Source organism: Ctenopharyngodon idella, chromosome 20 (assembly GCF_019924925.1).
Source record: "Ctenopharyngodon idella isolate HZGC_01 chromosome 20, HZGC01, whole genome shotgun sequence".
NCBI classification, from domain to species: Eukaryota; Metazoa; Chordata; class Actinopteri; order Cypriniformes; family Xenocyprididae; genus Ctenopharyngodon; species Ctenopharyngodon idella.
The window spans coordinates 8,582,786-8,604,097 of NC_067239.1; the positions used below are offsets into that span (position 1 = coordinate 8,582,786).

Here is a 21,312-nt window from a genome sequence, read left to right on the forward strand (position 1 = left end):
CAGTAATCAGGATGAACTCCCCTAGAGTAAGATGGGAGGTCATTCCACAGCTGGGGAGCTCAGAAACAAACAAAAAAAACAAAAAAACAAAAAAAACAAAAACAAAATACTATTCCACCAACAGAGGTTTTTGCATCATTTTTTCTTTCCTTTATTTAATTATAAAAATTAAATAAATTTACATTATAAAAATGATGAAAATGAATATTTAAGAATATTACAAATGTCATATAAATGTTATAATTGTCAATATACTACCACCATCCAACATGAATTAGGGCAGAAATGTCCAGCATAGAGTGCTGTGTATATATTATATATAAGCTTACATATCTGCCAAATGCTAGTTCAGGAGATCTTTAGTTGTTTGGAGAAACAAATATATATATGTTTTTGTGTTCATTGAGATATTGTTTAAAATGTTACTTTTCAAAGGGCGTGTACTCATTTACGCTGAGCACTGTAAAGGGACCATTTTGGATCAAGTCATACGGTCATTGTCATGTGACAGGATGTGACATCATTAAGACGCCGGCAAAGGACAACATGGTCATGAAGCAAAGTAACTAACTCTCTTTTAACTATTTGAAAAATTCATGTTTTCACTTGCTCATACGCATGTCCCGAAACATCAGATCATTCGGTACAACCGCAATAAAACATGGAAAATGTTGTAATATTTTAAAAACTTGTAGGAAATCTAAAATGTTTGTCCTTTTACTTGCTAGCTAGCAAGCTAACTAGCTAGCTAGCTAGATATCAGTTAGCATTGTTTTGAAAATATCATCATTCAGTATAACCAAATGTGTCATTCGGTAAAACCGAAATTTTGGTTAAACCGAATTACTTTTTTGACAAATTTTGTCAATTAATTATATCTCCATTATGTTTTTTACACTTTTAAAAACATTATTTCGTCAATGACCCATATATACAGGTTGAATATTGAATGGGCATTACTTTTTTTTTTGTTGCGCATCAAGGGATTTATTCAGTAAATGGGTTTCCATCATAGTTTAGTATCAGATAAAAAAAATTTCCACCTCAATTCATACGTTTTTTATGTGCATTTCTAGAACTTATGAGCATCTTGCCATTTCCATCCAGCATTTTTTAATGCGATATACCAACATTTGCATGAAAGTAGGTGGATGGAAACATAATGTCACTGCATGCTTCCGGTAGAGAAACAACACAGTAAATCAAACACAGAGAAACAGTCCCACATGCATCCCATGTGTGCAGCAAAGAAAAACGAAAAACAAATCTTCTCATCCATCCTATAGGAGTCCATTAAAATTATCAAAGGTTACATGTATAATTTTATCATGACTTTTCATATGGCTTCAAAACTCTTAGAATATAGTGTATGAGTCATATGGACTATATTTATCATGCCTTTATGGTCCCCAATCCATGTTCATTCCTCACTGGTTTCATATGATGCTCTATCCCAGGGGTGGGGAACGTTGATCCTGGAGGGCCATTGTCCTGCAGAGTTTAGCTCCAACCCTAATTAAACACACCTAAAGCTAATCAAGGTCTTCAGGATTACTAAAGTTACAGGCAGGTGAGTGTTTTTTCAGGGTTGGAGCTAAACTCTGCAGGACAATGGCCCTCCAGGATCAACATTCCCCACCCCTGCTCTATCCTATTGCCTGCAACCCCTGGGCAACCGAAGTTCCAAGAAGTACTTCGAAGGATCTTATCTTACATAAGACACTATAATACCAGTGACCTCAGCTGGGTTAGTGACACATGAAGAGGTCACTTGTAAAACTGGTTGCATTACTGCAGCTTTTATTAAGGGTTAGAGGGGACAAATTATGCAAAATTTACTTTTATATTGTTTTAAAACATAATTGTGTCCACAGTGTCCCTATTGTGGTAAAAATCCATCTACCCGGTTTGTTATTTTCCCCATAAATCTGAAACAGTTGCTGCATTCCAATTCGCATACTATCTGTCCTAAATAGTATTCGAAATTAGAATTAGTGTGTCCCAAATCGTAGTATGTTGAAATGAGTATTCCAAAGATACCCGGATGGTCCACTTTTTCCGGTTAGAATCCAAAGTGCAGATCCGTGCACACTTTAATGGCTAATACTGCCCACAACCCATTGCGTGTTGAACGAGGATTAGATTAGAACTACAAACACAAATGAAAAAAAAAAAAAAAACTTAAAAAAAAAAAAAACTACAAACATGGCGGATGTGCAAGTCCGATGGTTAAGTAGAGAGGTTTAGATAAAGGGGTTTGAGTGATTAATAATCTGTATCTAACCTGATGGAAAGATTCAATGTTATCCACATTGTATTTCATCTGCAACAGCATTGGGAACTTTTGTAAAGATACATTTGGTCATTAAGTTTTAAATGTATTTCTCTCTGAAACGGTAGGAAATTAAATTAAACTGAATGTGGAGGATTTTATCTGTGACAAGAGGATTGACAGGGCAGTTTAAAAGATGACTGGATGCACATAACTATACAACAGATCGGTCCATTAAAGACGCAATTATAACAGAGTAAGTATATAAGTAGTATGTCCCAAAGCTTGCCTACACTTCTGCTACACACTCAAAAGTATGTACTTTTTCTTCACAAAAACAGTACATACTTTTAGGGTATAGTATAAGTAAGCAAATTGGGATGCAGCAGTTGTCTAAAAATGAGCCGTTCAGGAATGTGCTCCAATGTGACGTCACATTGGAACAGGCCCCTGCCCACGACTGGCACAGAATCGTCTCTATTAGCTTAGCTCCTCCCCTGAGTGATCTGTACACAGTCCTCGATGTTTCTCTCCTCGCCAGAGCATTTAAAAGCAGCATTCAAGTAAGAAATGTATTCTTATTAAAACTACTAGAGTTATTTAATCAAGAGCAGTGAGTAATTTTCTATTTTTCTTTTGTTGTTTGATTCATATTAACAGCATATACAGTACATGCAATTACTTTCCTGCCGTTTACGTTCACAGATATAACCGACTGTATTTATGATAACTTTGTGTGTTTTTGACATATCCTTGTGTGTATTTGACAGTTTAAGCGCAATAAGACATGAAAGAGAACTTAGTTTAATACTCACACGACATGCCATCTGGCAGCCAGCTTTCTATGTTCGTGCTTCGGATGTGTGCGCTCAGAAAACCATAAATGAGAAATTTAAACTGATATGTCTTTAAAACGCATTCAAATAATAACTTTCATGGTGATGAAGAACTGCAATATCATGTGAGCATGACTGCAAAAGAGATGATAATCAAAACCAAACAGATGTTTAGTGTTTGGCAGAATATCCAACAACACACAAGTTGAATAGGGGGGCGGGGAGCAGCAGCTCATTTGCATTTAAAGATACATGCACGAAAACAGCATGTTTTTGCTTCGACTCAGAAATGGGCATTTACGACATGGTGTAATAAATGATCTGTGGGGTATTTTGACCTGAAACTTCACAGACACATTCTGGGGACACCTGAGACTTAATAAAAGATTAGTTCACTTTGAAATGAAAATTATCCCAAAATTTACTCACCCTCAAGTCATCCTAGGTGTATTTGACCTTCTTTTTTCTGATGAACACAATCGGAGTTATATTAATAAATATCCCGACGCATCTAAGCTTTATAATGGCAGTGAATGGGACCAACGAGTATGAAACTGAAGAAAGTGCATCCATCCAAAGCAAAACGTACTCCACACGGCTCCGGGGGGTGAATAAAGGCCTTCTGAAGCGAAACGATGCATTTGTGTAAGATTATCTGCCATTATAAAGCTTAGACGCATCAGGATACTTATTAATATATCTCCGGTTGTGTTCATCAGAAAGAAGAAGGTCAGATACTCCTAGGATGGCTTGAGGGTGAGTAAATCTTGGGGTAATTTTCATTTCAAAGTGAAATAATCCTTTATTAAGGCAAAGTGGCATGACATGTAGCCAAGTATGGTGTCCCATACTCGGAATTTGCACAGCAGTGAGTATTGAACACACACACCGCAAACACACACCTGGAGCAGTGGGCAGCTATTTTTGCTGCTTCGCACAGGGAGGGATTGGGGGTTAGGTGCCGTGTTCAAGGGCCTTACCCTCAGTTGTGGGTAATGAGAGTGGAAGAGAGCGCTGTTCAATCACACCTACATTTCTTGATGGTGCTGAGACTCAAACCCGAGACCTTCAGGTTACAAGTCCGACTCTATAACCATTAGGCCACAACTGCCCCTTTATTGTAAAAAGGGGCATAATAGGTCCCCTTTAAAACTTACTATCATCCATTCACTCAGTCCATCAAACACATTATACCACATGCAAAGCCTTGTAAAGAAGTAATAATATAGCTTCCTTAAAAAGTGCCACAGATTATGGACTTAATTTTAAGTTCATCTTTTGTTTTAATGGCCTGTTTTCATGTGGACTATGGAATCTTGTCCACTGTAATATAGACTGTAATATAGTAAACACAAGGAAGGTACACTGTGTACACCAATAATAAATCAACAGCACTATAAATACCAGAAGGACATTTAGTTGACCTGAACTTTGACTGTGAACAGCATAAATAATTCGTAAGCCCTGTTATTCGTGGCTCTATGATCAGAATATTAGTTATATAATATTAATTTTGCATTGTAAAAATTACCAATACAGGACATATGAGGTTCACAAAATATCACTACATAAGTACTATAGTATCATAGTTTTTTTTTTTTTTTTACACTACTGTTTAAAAGTTATTAATATTTTTATTCAGCAAGAATGCATTAAATTGATCAAAAGTGACAGAAAAGGTTATTAAATTGTTACAAATAAAGTAAAATGTTATAAAATAAAACAAATGCTGTTGTTTTGAACTTTCATCAAAGAATCCTGAAAAAAATGTATCAGTTTCCACAAAAATGTGAAGACACACAACTGTTGTCAACATTGACATTATTAAGAAATGTTTTTGAGCAGCAAATCACCATATTAGAATGATTTCTGAAGGATCATGTGACACTGGATACTGGAGTAATGATGCTCCATAATTAAACTGTAAACATATTTCACAATATTACTGATTTTAACTGTATTTTAATCACATAAATGCAGCCTTGGCCTTGGCGAGGCTTCTATCAAAAACATCTTTAAAAAACTGACACCAGCTTTTGAATGGTAATGTACCATGATACCATTACTAAACCATGGTACTGACACAGTAGTTTTTTTGTAAGTAAATCCAATGGAGATAAAATACAGTGTATAAACACTAAAATAACAATACAGGCTAAAAAAAAAAAGGTCCCTTTCTTAATGTCACCTAAAAGTTTATTCTTTTTTAATTATTCGTGGCTCTTTTTATACTCTATTTCTTACTGCCACAGTCTATCTGCTTCAGGCTTCTGTAAATTTCGGTTCATGATATTTTTTTTTTTTTTCCGCTCGGAGAGGATTTAACAGTGAGAGAACAGCAGTGGAATCCACTTGTACTCAGAGCTGGAGGGGTTCTAACACAACCCCACTGCTGCTCTATTAATACACCTTATGCAACCGATCTGAATGCCAGTGGCCCTGTCTTTCCCAGACGACTTCTGCGTAGAGTCACTGTATTCAACACAAAATGGTGCCAAGTGACCATATAAAATCGAGCGAACATCAGAAACGTGTTCATTGATTGCCTTACTTTTATTTGTCCTCACGCACACATGCAAGAACACACATAGGATGAGTCATTGAATTTGTTGAGGTTCCCATCAACACCCCAGGCGTGTGGTTGCCATGGCTACATGGCCCATCCCTGGAGAGTCATAATGTCAGACAACTGTATCTTAGCAAAGTGAAGAATAATAGCATAGTATTGAGAGAGAGCAAGATAGGAATGTGATCAGGAAAATCTCATTTCAAATTCAAAGTTGCATCCCAAAAGGAATGCATTTTATTTTAAATGGGAACTTTCATATATTTACATTGAATTGAAATGTAGCGGCATTTCATGAGTCACTAGAAGAACATTAACATTAAACAATAAGTAACACATATAAGTAATGCAATAAGTAATAAATATAAACATTCTGATGATGTTCATTTCTGAGACTAAAATGACATTATGCAAAACATTAATTTATAATGCAATATTCACTCAATCAGCAAAGCTGGGTTTTAATTTTTCATTAGGAGCTCTTTTTGACTTCCAGAGGAAATGGGCAAATTCAGCCACAACAATGGAGCTGGAATAAGCATGTTGGAAAGTAACATTTACATTAACATTAACAGTTAACAATAGGAAAACTTCAAGCATTTAACCATTTAATAGATTTTTTTTAACAGGTATCACAAATTAAACACACTGAATATGTTCTGACTAAATATGTTTTAAAAGGGTACTTCACCAAAAAAAAGAAAATTCTGTCATTAATTACTCACTCTCATGTCGTTCCACACCCGTAAGTCCTTCGTTCATCTTCAGAACACAAATTAAGATATTTTTGATAACTTTGACACTTTCAATTCCCAGAAAGCTACTAAAGACATATTTAAATCAGTTCACGTGACTACAGTGGTTCGAGAATACATTTTGTGCACCAAAAAAAAAAAAACAAAATAACGACTTTATTCAACTGTATCAATGTGTATCAAACTGCCAAAGTCATGTGATTTCAGTAAACGAGGCTTTGTTATATCATAAGTGTTTTAAAATTTCAATGGTTCACCACTGGGGAGGGCGTGACTTTGGCAGTTTGATACACGCTCTGAACCACTGATTCGAAACAAAAGATTCGTTAAGCTGTGAAGCTTCATGAAGCAGTGTTTTGAAATAGCCCATCACTAGATATTATTGAATAAAGTCGTTATTTGTTTTTTTTGGCGCACAAAAAGTATTCTCGTCGCTTCATAACATTAAGGTTGAACCACTGTAGTCACATGAACTGTTTTAAATACGTCTTTAGTAGCTTTCTGGGCATTGAAATTGTTAATTGTCTTGCTGGCAATGCAGGCCTCACTGAGCCATCGAATTTTATCAAAAATATCTTAAATTTGTGTTCCGAAGATGAACGAAGGTCTTTCGGGTGTGGAACGACATGAGGGTGAGTAATTAATGACAGAATTTTCATTTTTGCGTGAACTAACCCTTTAAAGTTATTTGTTCTTCTTTATAACCTTGGAATACCTTGCACAAAATACCTTATCCCTACTACATTAGAAATCAGATATCACTGAAGTATGTATTCTCAAAACAAAACAAACATTTGCCTAGGCATTCCTAGCCAACAAAGGAAACACAATCAGAAAATCAGAAAACTTGGCTCAGTGGTATGAGTTTGAATTGAATGTCTAGGAAACCTGTTTAGAAACATCTTTCCATTTGGTGGCACAAGTGATGCAGAAACAGCTTAGAAACAGCTGTGTCTCTCTCTATAGAAAGGATGGAATTTTTTACTCATTTCTTCTTATCGTTTGCTTTAAAGAATCAGTTCAAAAAGAAAAGTTAAATGCGATTTCTGCTTTAAATGCGTTAAAAGTTAAATGCGAATGTTCTTTCAAAACATTCCAATAAACCAATATGTAGGCACATATTGCTTATTATGCTTTTTTTCATGTCATTAAAGAATTAGTTCACCCAAAAATTTAAATTCTGTCATCATTCACTCACCCTCATGTCATTCCAAACCTATAAAACTTTCGTTCATCTGAGAGATTTCTATCCCTCCATTGACAGTCTACGCAACTACCACTTTGACGCTTCAAAAGGTTCATAAAGAGATTGTAAAACTAATCCATATGAATTGAGTGGTTTAGTCGAAATTTTCTGAAGAGACACAATCTCTTTATATGATGAACAGATTTAATTTAGGCTTTTATTCACATATATCAAAAATGCAAAACAGGTGTGCACATCCCACAAACCCAACAAGGCCAAAGGTGCAGGACAAAAAAAAAAGGCAAACGTAGGCAAAAAACAAAATGGATATCTCCGCACACTGGTATAACTGCTCCAAAAAAACTTTATTATAGCTTGTACAATGTTTTGACCATCAGGTTTTCATCAGGCACTAGTGTTTTCAAAAGTGAAAATTATAATTTTAAAAACATGACACTTTGAGCATTGCATTCGTAAACACCTCTGATTGGCCTTTGAGTTGACTCGCTCATCAGATATGTCTGTGATTGGCTACAATGATCAACACACGGAAGCATTTGAATTCGAAAGCGCTTTAATAGCGGGAGGATAGACGCCTGCTTTCAAGTGCTCATTTTTCATTCTTGTGTATTACGCAGCACGTTTGAGCTTCTGCAAGGAACAATGATGTTTCTTTTCATGCGTCAAGCAAGTACGGTTCAATCTGTTTATCATATAAAGTGATCATGTCTCTTCAGAAAATTTAGACTAAACCAACTAAATCAATTCATATGGATTAATTTTAGGATCTCTTTATGAACTTTTTGAAGCGTCAAAGTGGTAGTTGCATAGACTGTCAATGGAGGGACAGAAATCTCTGAGATTTCATTAAAAATATCTTCATTTGTGTTTGGAAAATGAACAAAAGTCTTATGGGTTTGGAAAGACATAAGGGTGAGTAAATGATGACAGAATTTTCATTTTTTGGGTGAACTAACCCTTCAATAAATAAGTTTATTGCATTTTCATGTTTTCTAGATTATTTTTTTATTGGACAGTTTGTTGCAGTCACGAGTGTTCTTACTATCGGGTCACTCCTCGTTTTTTCTTTTTTCTTTGGCTCATTAGAAATCATGGTGTATCCGAAATTGCATACTGTCTGAGTAGGTACTACATTTGAATTTACTTGAATTTACATTCTATAGTATCAATATGGATAGTATGAAAGTTGTGTCACTTCACCGCCATTCACAAATCCTCTCCAGTTCTCATCAGTGAGTCAGTTAGCTGTTGAACCGAGAACTGCTTGTGACTGGTGAATGATTCATTGAGACAGGTTTTGTGAACCGGTTCAACCAATTGATTGAAAAGAACTTTGTGCTCTTTGCATAAAAAGTAAAATATGCATGTTCTTCATTGTTTTTTTAGATGATTGACCCTGAATAAAAACTTTGCCATCATTAGAATGACCGACTCAACTACAGTCTCTGACAAAACAGACATTACATTAAAAATATATATTTTAAATTAATTGTCCATAGGGGAATTGATTTTTAACAAGTTTGTTAATCAATGGTATATGCTTTTGTTTAAGCCAGCAGCCTGCATTATTTTCAACATGTTTTTTTTTTTTTGTTTAAATCATGTTTAACAGTGACATTCCTGGTGAAAAACTATATTACCCATGAATCTGCAAAAAAATCCACCAATCAGAAAACCAAAACAAACAAATCACACAAAAATAACTCAAATGAAGCACTTTGAATGACGTAATCGAGATTTGAGGGGTAGTAATCAAGTAATCTCAATAGTTTTATATTTATAATAGTTTTTATTTTGATTATGACGTTCACAATGCTTCATGGGATTGTAGTTTTCCCTCATTAAAGTTGTTAAATACACAGTCTGACTGAAGTTTTCCCTCATTAAAGCTGTTAAATACACAGTCTTGTACCTTTGTTTTTTTGTCCAATTTTCAAATATATTTGTTCGCTTAAAGTTTGTAATGTTGTGATTCACCTTAGCTACTTGGTTAGGTTCATTGCTTATAACTCTTTAATGAAGACTTTTTCAAATCCCTATGGAAAATAAATAAATAAATAAATAAATACTTTGGAACCAAGGCCACAGAAAAAGTGGGCGGGCAATGTTGCACTCTATTGACAGATTTACAGAACTGACAACCATGTGACTTCCAAAGGCACAAAAAGAGGACAGGAAATGTGGGAAAACACAGGTTGGACCATGAAATAAAGATGCTTCCCTTGATAAGAAGAGGCTCTGAGATATAATGTTGACACAATTAGTGTTTACAGTCTACACCCAAACACACACGATGAGTCTTCCAACAGACAGTTATGGGCCTGCTGTAAATACTTCACTTGGGACTTATCAGAGATACAAATAGGTAACTTTAAAGCCTGATTAAATTCATAAAACATTCAGGTGTGTTTTATTATAGTTTATTTGTTGTATTTATTACTTTAAAGCGTTTTAGTAGCTTAGGCGCCCATGATATCACAATGCTGTCTAGGTAGGCAGCTCACTAGGGTTTGATACGGAGCCTGAGTCTATTTACAGCGCATTATCCTCTTACCTTTGAGCTGCGGGAGCGCAGAGATCTCCGGAACCGCAGGCCTGCTGCTGTTGGCCGCAAACTGAGACGAGCCCTGAGAAATCCTCTGTCTCTGAGCCTTCCTCACCGATTTCCTCGTGAATCCATCTACTTTCTCGGACGCAGATATCGCCGACATTTCCAAAGCAGGTCTAGCCAATGAGCTGCGTTTACAGTGTCTGTATGTGCCCTAAATGTTTTCTAGTCTGACTGACATCCCATTGACTGTGCTGTACATCAAACTCACGAGACCCCATCTAATGAAACGCACTGCCAAGCCAATCACGAAGGCTGCATGTACTCCAAAAATCCACAGGTATCCTGCGATAATTTGGTGACGTGTAAATGTATAAACGTAGTCAATAGTAGGTTTTTATCATGCTGAAATGTTTAAACAAGAGCGCCTAAATAAACCTGTTACTCCACGTAACACAATACAAACTCAAGACGACATACAGCCAAAACACCGAGTCATGATTATCCAGTCGCTTGGCACAGGCTCCATGTATTACCGAAGCGAAGAAAGAGTTTAACGTGAATCCGCCGGGGCGTAAAATTCCTCAGAACCGCTGAACTTCATTCAGCTGCTGTTGCGCCTCACTGGGGTGTAAAAATAAAACCCCGTGGTAGCGCTTGAGAGACAGAATATTCATCCAATGAACGTTCGCGAAAACAGTAAACCACGCCCCCTGACCAATCAAATACTTGTTTAATGGTATTTCGGGAAATAGTCAAGAGGTTCTGTATCCTTGAGCTCACATGAAAACAGACAACAAATGTCCAAACATTAAACCACTCAAAAGAATAAATATACAAGAAAACGTGCGCAGATAAGTACAACACTTCAACGAGAACTTACAAAATAACAGTAAGTGTTTGTGAGACTTGTAGCCTAGTCAAACGAGTCCGTTAAAGGAACGGTTCACCCCAAAATGAACTTGAAATACAAAAATGCGGAGAAGAAAAATGTAATGGATTATAGTTGAATAAATGAACTTCAATCCAAAAGCAGAACAGTTTTGATAAATCATGCTGAAGACCTCAGGCAACAACGAGCAAAACAAGAACAAGCAGGATCAAAACACAGAAGTTGAACTATCAGGTCAAGTCACATTCCTGACAAACCTGTAAATCATGTAAACGTAAAAAAAAAGCCTATAGTATACAGTACAATGTAAAAAGTGTTTAAATCATTTTGAAACTCACTGCATTATAGATATTCAATGACTAAAAGGCACTGAGCTAATTGGAAATGGATTAGTTATGTAAAGTGCTGCTTTACAATCAATATAGAACTCTGAAAATGTGACCCACGTTTAAGGACAGACAAGCTCAAATAAGCAGCATGCATTACAGCTTTGAAAAGCTAAAAACATATTTGATATAAATGCAAATGTTTTAAAATGTTAAATCGAGTAAAATATCTACACTCAGAACTATTTTCCGTGCATCACAGATAGACGTGGAAGCTTCAGGGAACTTGTAGAGTTTAATTATGGTGTCAAATGACTTCATCTAGCTCTGTAATGTTCACAAATGATTATCAGTTTGATCCTTCTCTAGGAAGTGAAACTTGTACATATTTAAAAACATACAACTAGATAAAAAAAAATAAAAAAAATACACACATCACATACATAAATACAAGTAGTATCTGCATATTTCTTCTTGGTTTGATGCTTTGTCTGAAGAAAAGCTGGATTTAAACCTTAGGTGTGTCACTTTGTTTAATCTCTCCCCACACAATAATCAGTCTTGGGTTCTTTTCATAAAGTAGCTAGAGATTTTTTTCATAGGTCTGGAGGGTGATGCTTTCTTGGTTGGTGGTGACGAGACAACTCTCATGGGACGTGGTGAGATTACTGCCTAAAAAGACAAAAGATATGAATTAAAATCATTTGACCACAAAAAAGGAGTTATGATTTCAGAGAACTCTTCAGAACTACTAAAACAATAAGGTTCTGGAAGTAAAAGTCCCATTTAGGGTGTTTTCACACTAGGCAGGTTTGTTTTTATTAAAACAAACTCTGGTGTGATTGCTCTGTTAGTGCAGTTTATTTGAATAAGTGTAAATGCTGCCTTTGGACCGAGACTAGGGTTGTGTGATATGACAAAATTTAATATATATATATTTTTTTTTTTTTTTAAATCAATATTGCGATTTAGAAACAATATTTCCTTACATACTTGTCTATCATTTTTTGGAAGCTAGCTTTATTGGCAATATTTGCGGGCACCATATCATTGCATAAATTATGTGTGCATCGGCAAACTTTTCATATGTCGCGTAGTTCGCAAATGCCTGTATTATCGCCTGGTTCGAAATGTGCCATGTGCAAAAACGCGTCTCCCGATCTGCATTTCGTGTTTTGTTTTGAACCACAAAAACGCATTCTGCGTGAATGGCCCCTACTCTTTTACCGCAAAAATAGTTTGATAGGTCTTGCAAATTACCTGGCTCTGTGATACATCATCTCTCCTGTATCCAAAATATTCCCAAACCATTGATGTTAGGGATGCTCCGATTGATCGGCCATAGATTGGTATCGGCTGATAATCACATTCTATGACTCGATTGGTAGTCACAAAATTTGCCCGATCTCACGTACCAATCACTATTTGATGTAAAACTGCAAAAAGTTGCTGCCAAAGTGCACATAAACAGTATACAGATGAGGCATTTGCGCTACGTTCTGCTTTGTAATTTCACGAAACATTATTAAACCATAGTAATTCGCACATCTTTATTTAGAGCAGGTTGTCTCGATTCAAACAAGCCCACACAACATAACGATGTGTAGATCTTGAGAAAATCATCACGGAGTGACATGACATGCTGCTTGGCTAAAGCTATAAGAATTCTGGGATCAGATCGTGTCGTGATCATGACGCAGTGTTTTCCAAAGTAACTTGAAACTAGATCTTGGGTATGGTGGGTAGGGACGACGTAGAGACCAATCGGACGCCGTTTTACAGCTAGAGCACGTTTGGATTGGACTGATCGCTTAGATTGACAGGTTTTGATTTACCATGTGCCATAGCATAGGAGCGCACAACTGAAACAGCCGTGGAAGGTCACTCATCAACCAGGATCTTATAACTTATACGTATTCTACATAATTCTACACAATTCTGATTTGTGGCGTTTACACATGTACACAAGTAGTTCTTATGTTAAGTAAAACACTTCGATCACTTGCTTGGAGAGGTTTTTGAATTTGCTGAATAAAAGTATTAAAATCTCACAAAAAAAGTATATAAATTAGGGATTTTAGAGATTTTTTTTTGGATTAATTCGAATTTAATGTTTTGCCACGATTTTATTTTTAAATCAAGAAATCACAGTTTTGAATAAAAATGTTTGCCATCGTTACAATTAGACATGTTGACAATTCAGCAATGATAACTGTTAAAAGGAACACTCCACTTTTTTTGAAAATAGTCTCATTTTCCAACTCCCCTAGAGTTAAACAGTTGAGTTTTACCGTTTTTCGAATCCATTCAGCCGATCTCCGGGTCTGGCGGTACCACTTTTAGCATAGCTTAGCATAGTTCATTGAATCTGATTAGACCGTTAGCATCTCGTTAAAAAAATGACCAAAGAGTTTCAATATTTTTCCTATTTAAAACTTGACTCTTCTGTAGTTACATTGTGTACTAAGACCGACGGAAAATGAAAAGTTGTGATTTTCTAGGCTGATATGGCTAGGAACTATACTCTCATTCCGGCATAATAATCAAGGAACTTTGCTGCCGTACCATGGCTGCAGCAGGCGCAATGATATTACGCAGCGCCTGTGACCCCCTGCTTGCACAGGGAGACGCTGAGTAATATCATTGCGCCTGCTGCACCCATGGTACAGCGGCAAAGTTCCTTGATTATTACGCCGAAATGAGAGTATAGTTCCTAGCCATATCATTTTCCGTCGGTCTTAGTACACGATGTAACTACAGAAGAGTCAAGTTTTAAATAGGAAAAATATTGAAACTCACCAAACAAAAACAATAGGAGAAAAAAAAAAAAAAAAATAGCGCAATGGAATACAAAAATCTATAACGAACTACTACTGTATGTTTGATATTTCATGTTTGCATGATGGTGACAGGCTGAAAGGTGCTGAAATTTTCTGTTTTCACAAAGCATTTACTGTTAATTATGGCATATTACTGGTATTTATTGCTATTACTTTTTGGCTAAGAAATATTTAGCATTTTTTTATTTTATATTATTTTTGAGTGATATGTTTAAGATAGGTTTGTACAATATTTGCCTTCATATTTCATGCATATTTTCTGGAAAAATGTTTAACTAATAAGTCATTTGTTTTACATTTACACCATGTTGATCACTTCAGGTGTGGTGCACTAGGAGTAGAACTTTTTTTAACCAGATTGTTAATAAATAGAATGTTGCTTGAATCATATTGTAGTTACATTTTTAGGTTGACTAGATAAACATATATATAAAAAATAAACGAAATCATGAAATCGGTCAATCGTTCTGGAGAAAAAAAAAAAAAAAAAAAAAGATTTAACTTTTTTTTTTTTTTTTTTGCCTTATCACCCAGCCCAAATTTAAATCAATATGTTTTAGAATTGTATCCTTGTTTGATTGTCATTTGCCGAACAAAGTATTTTTCTTATATTTTCCAATGTTTCTTTAAAGCAATGTTTGTAATGTTGCAATTCATATAATTTCAGAGTTGGTTTGTTTGGCTCATGGCTTAGAATGCTATTGATTTGTCTATATGGAAAAAAATAAACTGGAGGTGGGGAGTGTTCAGAATCCAAGGGCACTGAAAAAAAAGTGGTCAAACTATTGTCTGATTATATAAAGTGTGACTGCAGAGCTGCAGTAATGTATTTTCATGCAACTACTCACTGGAGCGCTGTGTGTTCTTGCATCCTGCCGTTTGCTGCTGCCGTTCGGGCTTTGGGGTTGAGTCGATCCTTTAAATCTCTGGCTCATCACAGACAGCCAATCAGTCCTTCTTGGAGAGCTGTTCTCTTTGCCAGTGCCAACTTGATGAGTTGAGCAGAGCCTCTCATCTGTTTGCAAACTGAGTAGGTCACCATTCTCCTCAGAACAGTTCTCTGCGCTCACCGAACTCCTGCTCCTCTTTACGTTGGGATACAATTCAGACACCCCATCCCTCTCCTCTTCCAAACCAGATCTAGCACAATCACCTGTGTCCAGTCGTCGCTTTGCGCGACGTTCCGAGGAAGGGCCCTGGAGGACAGGTGTGAGCACCTTACGAAGAGGAGATGTACCATGGTGACCCGGGGAACTGCTGCGGCTGAACCATTGCTGGATAGATGAGAGGATTTTGGGGCTGCTGAGCTTGGCTGAAGGTGCAGAGGTGTTTGATGGGAGGGGTAAATCAGCACCCGTAGGGGCACAAGCAGCAGGCTGGGGTGAAGCCAGAGAGACGACCCTCTCTGAGCCAGGACTTTTGGCTGGAGTGAGCTCAACAGGGCTGTAAGGGCCTGAGAAGACAAATGATAACTCATAAGTACCAATTTAAATTCATCAAGAAACCAAATATTTAAATTATGAATTTAAATATTTTAAAAATATATTAAATACTGCTCCAAAGTTTGGAATAATTAAGAAAATCAATGTTTTTGAGAGGTCTTATGCTCACTAAGTCGTCATTTATTTGATAAAAAAAAAAATACAGTAAGACAGTAACATTGTGAAATATTACAATTTAAAAGAACTGTTTTTCTATATTAAATATTTTAAATGTAATTTATTCCTGTGATGCAAAGCTGAATTTTCAGCATCATTACTCCAGTCTTCAGTGTCACATGATCCATCAGAAATCATTCTAATATGCTGATTTGATGCTTAAGAAACATTATCCATGTTGAAAACAGTTGTGCTGCTTAATACTTTTGTGGGAAGACTGGGAACTGAGAAATTACAATTTGAAAGTTTGGGGCAAAAAGTTTTTTTTTTTTTAAGGAAGTACTTTTATTCACATTAAAATGAACAAAAGTAAACAGACAGTAAAGAGATTCATAATGTTACTAAAGATTCCTATTTCAAATAAATTATGTTCTTTTGAATCTTCCATTCATCAAGAGTCCTGAAAAAAATGTATCATGGTTTCCACAAAAATATTAAGCAGCAAACTGCAACAATGATATTAACAAAAATATTTGACCATTATTAATAAATGAGTACCAATAATAATTGATCATCAAATTAGCATATTAGAATGATTTCTGTGAAACTGAAGAGAGTAACCGATTTTAAAATTTACCTTTGCTGTCACAGGAATAAATTACATTTTAAAATATATTAAAGTAGAAAACACTTCTTTTAAATTGTAATAATCTTATTTCACAATATTACCCTTTTATTGTATTTTTAATCAAATAAATTCCATCTTGGTGAGCAGAAGAGACTTCTTTCAAGAAATCCTAATTATTCCAAGTTTGGTGGGTAATGTTTTAAAAACAAAAAAACAAACAAAAAACCTACTACTAAAACTTCACAAAAAACCCTACCAGGTGTTCTGGTTGGTGACTGGACTTTACGAAGTGTCCAGCCTACGATATTTGTATCTCGGTTGGATGTGTTTTCTCTATCTGGTCTGCGGTTCAGGCGCCAAATCCTAACAGTGTTGTCATCAGAGCAGGAAGCGATCTGCAGAGAGAGCGATGGATTTTACACAACACTATAAAACTTTAATGACTGTCCATACATCCATAAGATAGTTTTATTTCTCATACACTTAAAAGTGCTAACCTTGGTGAAATCAGTGGGGCACCAGGCCACTGATGTGACTTCCTGGCTATGGCCCTGAAGCATCATGGGAGCTTGTTTTGGGTCGGAAATCTGAAACAAAAGCAATCAAATGTTGTGCGCAGATAGTGACCACAGATGTTGTCAGACAGACTTTAATTCACTTAGATCTTTAATTATCTAGGTTATCATACCTTCCATATGTAAGCATGATGGTCGCTCGAGCCACTGGCCAGGAACTGGTCATCTGGGCTGACACTGGACTTCACATAAAATGAGGAGTTACTGTGGCCACTGAATACAGCAACTGTAAAAGAAAAAAAGAAAAAGCTCAGTCTCATACTGCATTAGCCTAGAAATGATTATTATTATTTATTTTTTTTTTATTTATTTTTTTTTACATACAACAAAAACAGAGAGGGAAAACAAAGTTATAACAGACAAAAATGCATTTATACTCTTCAGAGGAAATAAGTATTAAATTATATAATATAAATATATTACTTATATATAAAAAATACTTATATATATATATATATATAAGTTAATACAATAAAAATAAACTTAAAATTACAATTTACCTGGAGTGGTTTTCAAACCACTGATATCAAACATGTAGATATTGTCATCTGTGCAGTTGGAGAACAGTCTGGAGCCAGTAGAGTCCAGTGACAGACCAGAATAACCTGCAGAGGAAAACATCAGTGAAAATTAAAATGCTATTACTAACGCTCATTTACTATTGGTCAAACGACAGGGGGGACATCATGTGTACCTAGCTTGCGTGTGCAGGAGCCTGGGTAAGGATAGGTCTGTAGAGGGAGGGGGTTGTGGTAGTACGCAGTGTAGTTCTTCCGCAAATCCCACATTTTAATGATCCTATGACAAGAATACATCAGAATGTTATTGGGAAAATTTCACCTCAGCACATCAGCATTCAAATTATAGTTAGAAATGAAATTGAGAAGTGACTAATTCCGAGTGACATCCACAGACAAAAAGTTCAGAACCATGTATAACATAAGTAATAAGAAGAAATCTGTACAACGCTCCATTATGCACTCACCCGTCTACTGCTCCCGAGGAGATGAGCTTGTTCTCGTCGCAAAACAAAACCACTGTCACACCCTGCTGGGAGTCCTAAAGACGTAAAATCTCAGAATTAGCAAAAATGGAACTTCCGTTGTATTATGTTTAATGAAAAATCTAAATTTCAGAGTATTCTCTGAAAATATAATGGCTATAACATACCCCAATACCCACATTAATGTTAGGTCAAATGACTCACCACAGGGGGCGCCATCCCACGTCTCTTCTTTGTTTGAGGTGTATATCTTTCAGGTTTCATATGGGCACCACTGATCTGTTTTACTTGCCTGTAGAAACCATCTGTGATGGATGAAAACATTTTGGTGAGCTTTAGAAAACATTTTGACAGCCCCATTATTAAGCATTGGTGGTCAGAATAATAAACCTTTTTTAATGCATCGTGTATCCCAAATCATTATGTTCCCATCTCTGCCTCCAGTGCTAAACACAGCTGTAATGAGAGAAAAAAATGCTTAAATAATTTCTGGGGGGAAAAACAACGACAACAACAACAAACTAGCAAGTATGCAGTGCACATTCATTCATGCCTATTATTCAGTATTTATATATTTTAATATTTATTGATATTTTGAATTAGCTTTTATCCTTATATTTTTAGTTTTCATTTTCACTTTAGATTAAGTTTATTTTGTGTGCTTTTGCCATTTTTTTTTGTTTTTAATATTTCTATTTTGTTTTATTTTTATTTCAGTACATCAACTCATTTCAGTTAGTTGCCGAGGCAGAATTTCTAAATTTGAAGTTCAGTGTAGTTTTTTAATTTAATATTTATATTCTATTTTAGTTTTATTTCAATTAATGTAAACTATTTTTAATACTTTTAACAATAACACTGCTAGTTTATTCAAAAATTGTATGTAAAAGTTATAAATAATACTGATGCATCATCCTACGTTGCAGCTTTAAAGGGTTAGTTCACCCAAAAATGAAAATTCTGTCATTTATTACTCACCCTCATGCCGTTCCACACCCGTAAGACCTTCATTCATCTTCGGAACACAAGTTAAGATATTTTTGTTGAAATCCGATGGCTCAGTGAGGCCTGCATAGCCAGCAATGACATTTCCTCTCTCAAGATCCATTAATGTACTAAAAACATATTTAAATCAGGTCATGTGAGTACAGTGGTTCAATATATACTGTACTGTACTTTGAACGAGAATATTTTTGGTGCGCCTAAAAAACAAAATAACATATAGTGATGGCCGATTTCAAAACACTGCTTCAGGAAGCTTCGGAGCATTATGAATCAGCGTATCGAATCATGATTCGGATCGCATGTCAAACCGCCAAACTGCTGAAATCACGTGACATTGGCGCTCCGAACCACTGATTCAACACGCTGATTCATAACGCTCCGAAGCTTCCTGAAGCAGTGTTTTGAAATCGGCCATCACTATATAAGTCGTTATTTTGTTTTTTTTGGCACACCAAAAAGATTCTTGTCGCTTTATAATATTAATATTGAACCACTGTACGCACATGAACTGATTTAAATATGTTTTTAGTACATTAATGGATCTTGAGAGAGGAAATGTCATTGCTGGCTATGCAGGCCTCACTGAGCCATCGGATTTCAACAAAAATATCTTAATTTGTGTTCCGAAGATGAATGAAGGTCTTACAGGTGTGGAACGGCATGAGGGGGAGTAATTAATTACAGAATTTTCATTTTTGGGTGAACTAACCCTTTAAGTCAGTTATACAAACAAAAAGATATTGTCATTTTAATCAATTTTTGTGCAAGTATGCCTTAGTTATTGGCCCTCTGATCAATTCATGCGTCAAGAAAGACGTCTGGTTAGTGTCACACTGGAAATAGGAGATGAAATTGCGTGCACTGCATTATGGGATACCGTATCAGTATACTGCACATGGCAAAGGTAGTGGGTCATTCAAATGTGTCATGCACACATAATTGCAGTACACATACTGAACAGTAAGAGCAGTATGCAAGTTTAAACATAGTTGTAGTCTTATGTGATCATTACCTCTTTCTTGCTTGGAAAAAGCCACTGATTTAAGACTGCACTGATGTCCTTTAAAAGTTCCCAGCAGGTCACCAGTAATAACATCCCACAAACGGGCGGTTTGGTCACCAGACGCTGTTACCTGTAAAATAATAATCCCATTTAAAGCAATATTTACTGTTATAAAAAATATAGAGGATTTAATTTAGTCCAAAGCACTGAAACCATCGTTAAACAGAAGAATCAAGTAAAACCCACCAAGCTGTTTGTACCAGGAACCCAGGCAATATCAAAAACAGCATTATCATGTGCCTGCCACTCTGCAAAACAAAGTTTAATAAATACGAATAAGTTTTATGCTTTACATGAGTAGTACAAAAAACAGCCTTGAATCTAGGTAAACAAACCAACCTTTCAGGACAGAGCTCTGTTTTTCTCCAGTATTGAAGATGGTCACAAACCCTTCTTCATTTGCAACAGCAAGACTGTTCTGTTGGCCAGGGGCTGAGTATTGCAAATAAATCATTGCAAAGTTTAGTCATTATACAGTCGTGAGTTTCTGACTACATTAGAACTCATTTTGAATGTTTAATTAACTGTGTACCAGAGGAAAATGTGCATCCAAACGGCGGCACAGCAGCAGCTGAGGCTCCATATGAAATGTGTTCATCCTGTCGACCGCACTGATATCCGTCCAGCAGAGAGGACAGCGGATAGTCCCGACGCTGACCTGAATATTAAAGCATTTTAGTGTAAACATCGTAATAACATAGATTCCCATCGACATATATAAATAGAACTCACCATTGCACCTTCTTTTTATAACTCCTCGATCAACAACATGGTGAAAAAGAGTCATAGCTACTGCTGGACAGACGTTTCATTCAGTAGTGTTCAGTTTCCCGCGAACAATGAAAAAGCGGTGAAAACGAATTCCGCGCGAGAACGACGTTCGCTGTTCTGATTGGTCAATACGCCAGAATACCGGAAGTGTTGAGCGGCAGAGAGTGGAATGGCTGCTGGTTTACAACTGCTTCTATGGAAACTATCCAGGCAGCTTACAGCAGAGGCACTCTGTGGCCCGGAAAGTGCCTTGAAACATTTTACCTCATTTGAAGCTTTTGTTTTTTTGGATGCCATAGTAAAAAAACAAAAACAAAAAAACAAACAAACAAAAAACTTTCTACGAACTATCTATTGTTTTAGAAAAATATAGACATTATGACTTACTAATATAAGATTAAACAAATTATGACTATACTAAAAATAC

General features: G+C 36.0%; 2 protein-coding genes across 2 annotated transcripts in view; both read right to left on the reverse strand.

Annotated features, from left to right (window-relative positions):
• ppp2r5a (protein phosphatase 2, regulatory subunit B', alpha isoform) overlaps positions 1-10,799 on the reverse strand; it is a 31,608-nt gene extending 20,809 nt beyond the window's left edge. Inside the window, exon 1 of the mRNA XM_051875226.1 lies at positions 10,191-10,799. Within this exon, the coding sequence (XP_051731186.1) occupies positions 10,191-10,347 (157 nt within the window). The 5' untranslated portion in view covers positions 10,348-10,799. The remainder of the gene's footprint in view (positions 1-10,190) is intronic.
• An 879-nt stretch (positions 10,800-11,678) lies between these two features.
• Positions 11,679-21,007, reverse strand: dtl (denticleless E3 ubiquitin protein ligase homolog (Drosophila)). The gene is made up of 15 exons (XM_051875225.1): positions 20,847-21,007; positions 20,647-20,772; positions 20,454-20,546; positions 20,301-20,362; positions 20,064-20,184; positions 18,437-18,502; positions 18,251-18,351; positions 18,029-18,102; positions 17,738-17,841; positions 17,544-17,648; positions 17,157-17,269; positions 16,966-17,055; positions 16,725-16,863; positions 15,091-15,695; positions 11,679-12,074 (listed from the first exon to the last, which is right to left on the reverse strand). Exons 1-15 carry the CDS (start codon positions 20,899-20,901, stop codon positions 11,958-11,960), a joined length of 1,971 nt encoding a protein of 656 aa, XP_051731185.1. The 5' UTR covers positions 20,902-21,007; the 3' UTR covers positions 11,679-11,957.
• Positions 21,008-21,312: the final 305 nt, after the last annotated feature.

Bases quoted from the DNA above. Each gene is read 5' to 3' on its own strand.
- dtl (XM_051875225.1), bottom strand. From the start codon at position 20,901: ATGACTCTTTTTCACCATGTTGTTGATCGAGGAGTTATAAAAAGAAGG. The intron at 20,773-20,846 runs GTGAGTTCTATT...TTTAATATTCAG, and splicing joins TATAAAAAGAAGGTGCAATG to GTCAGCGTCGGGACTATCCG. The intron at 20,363-20,453 runs GTTGGTTTGTTT...TTTGTTTTGCAG, and splicing joins ACAGAGCTCTGTCCTGAAAG to AGTGGCAGGCACATGATAAT.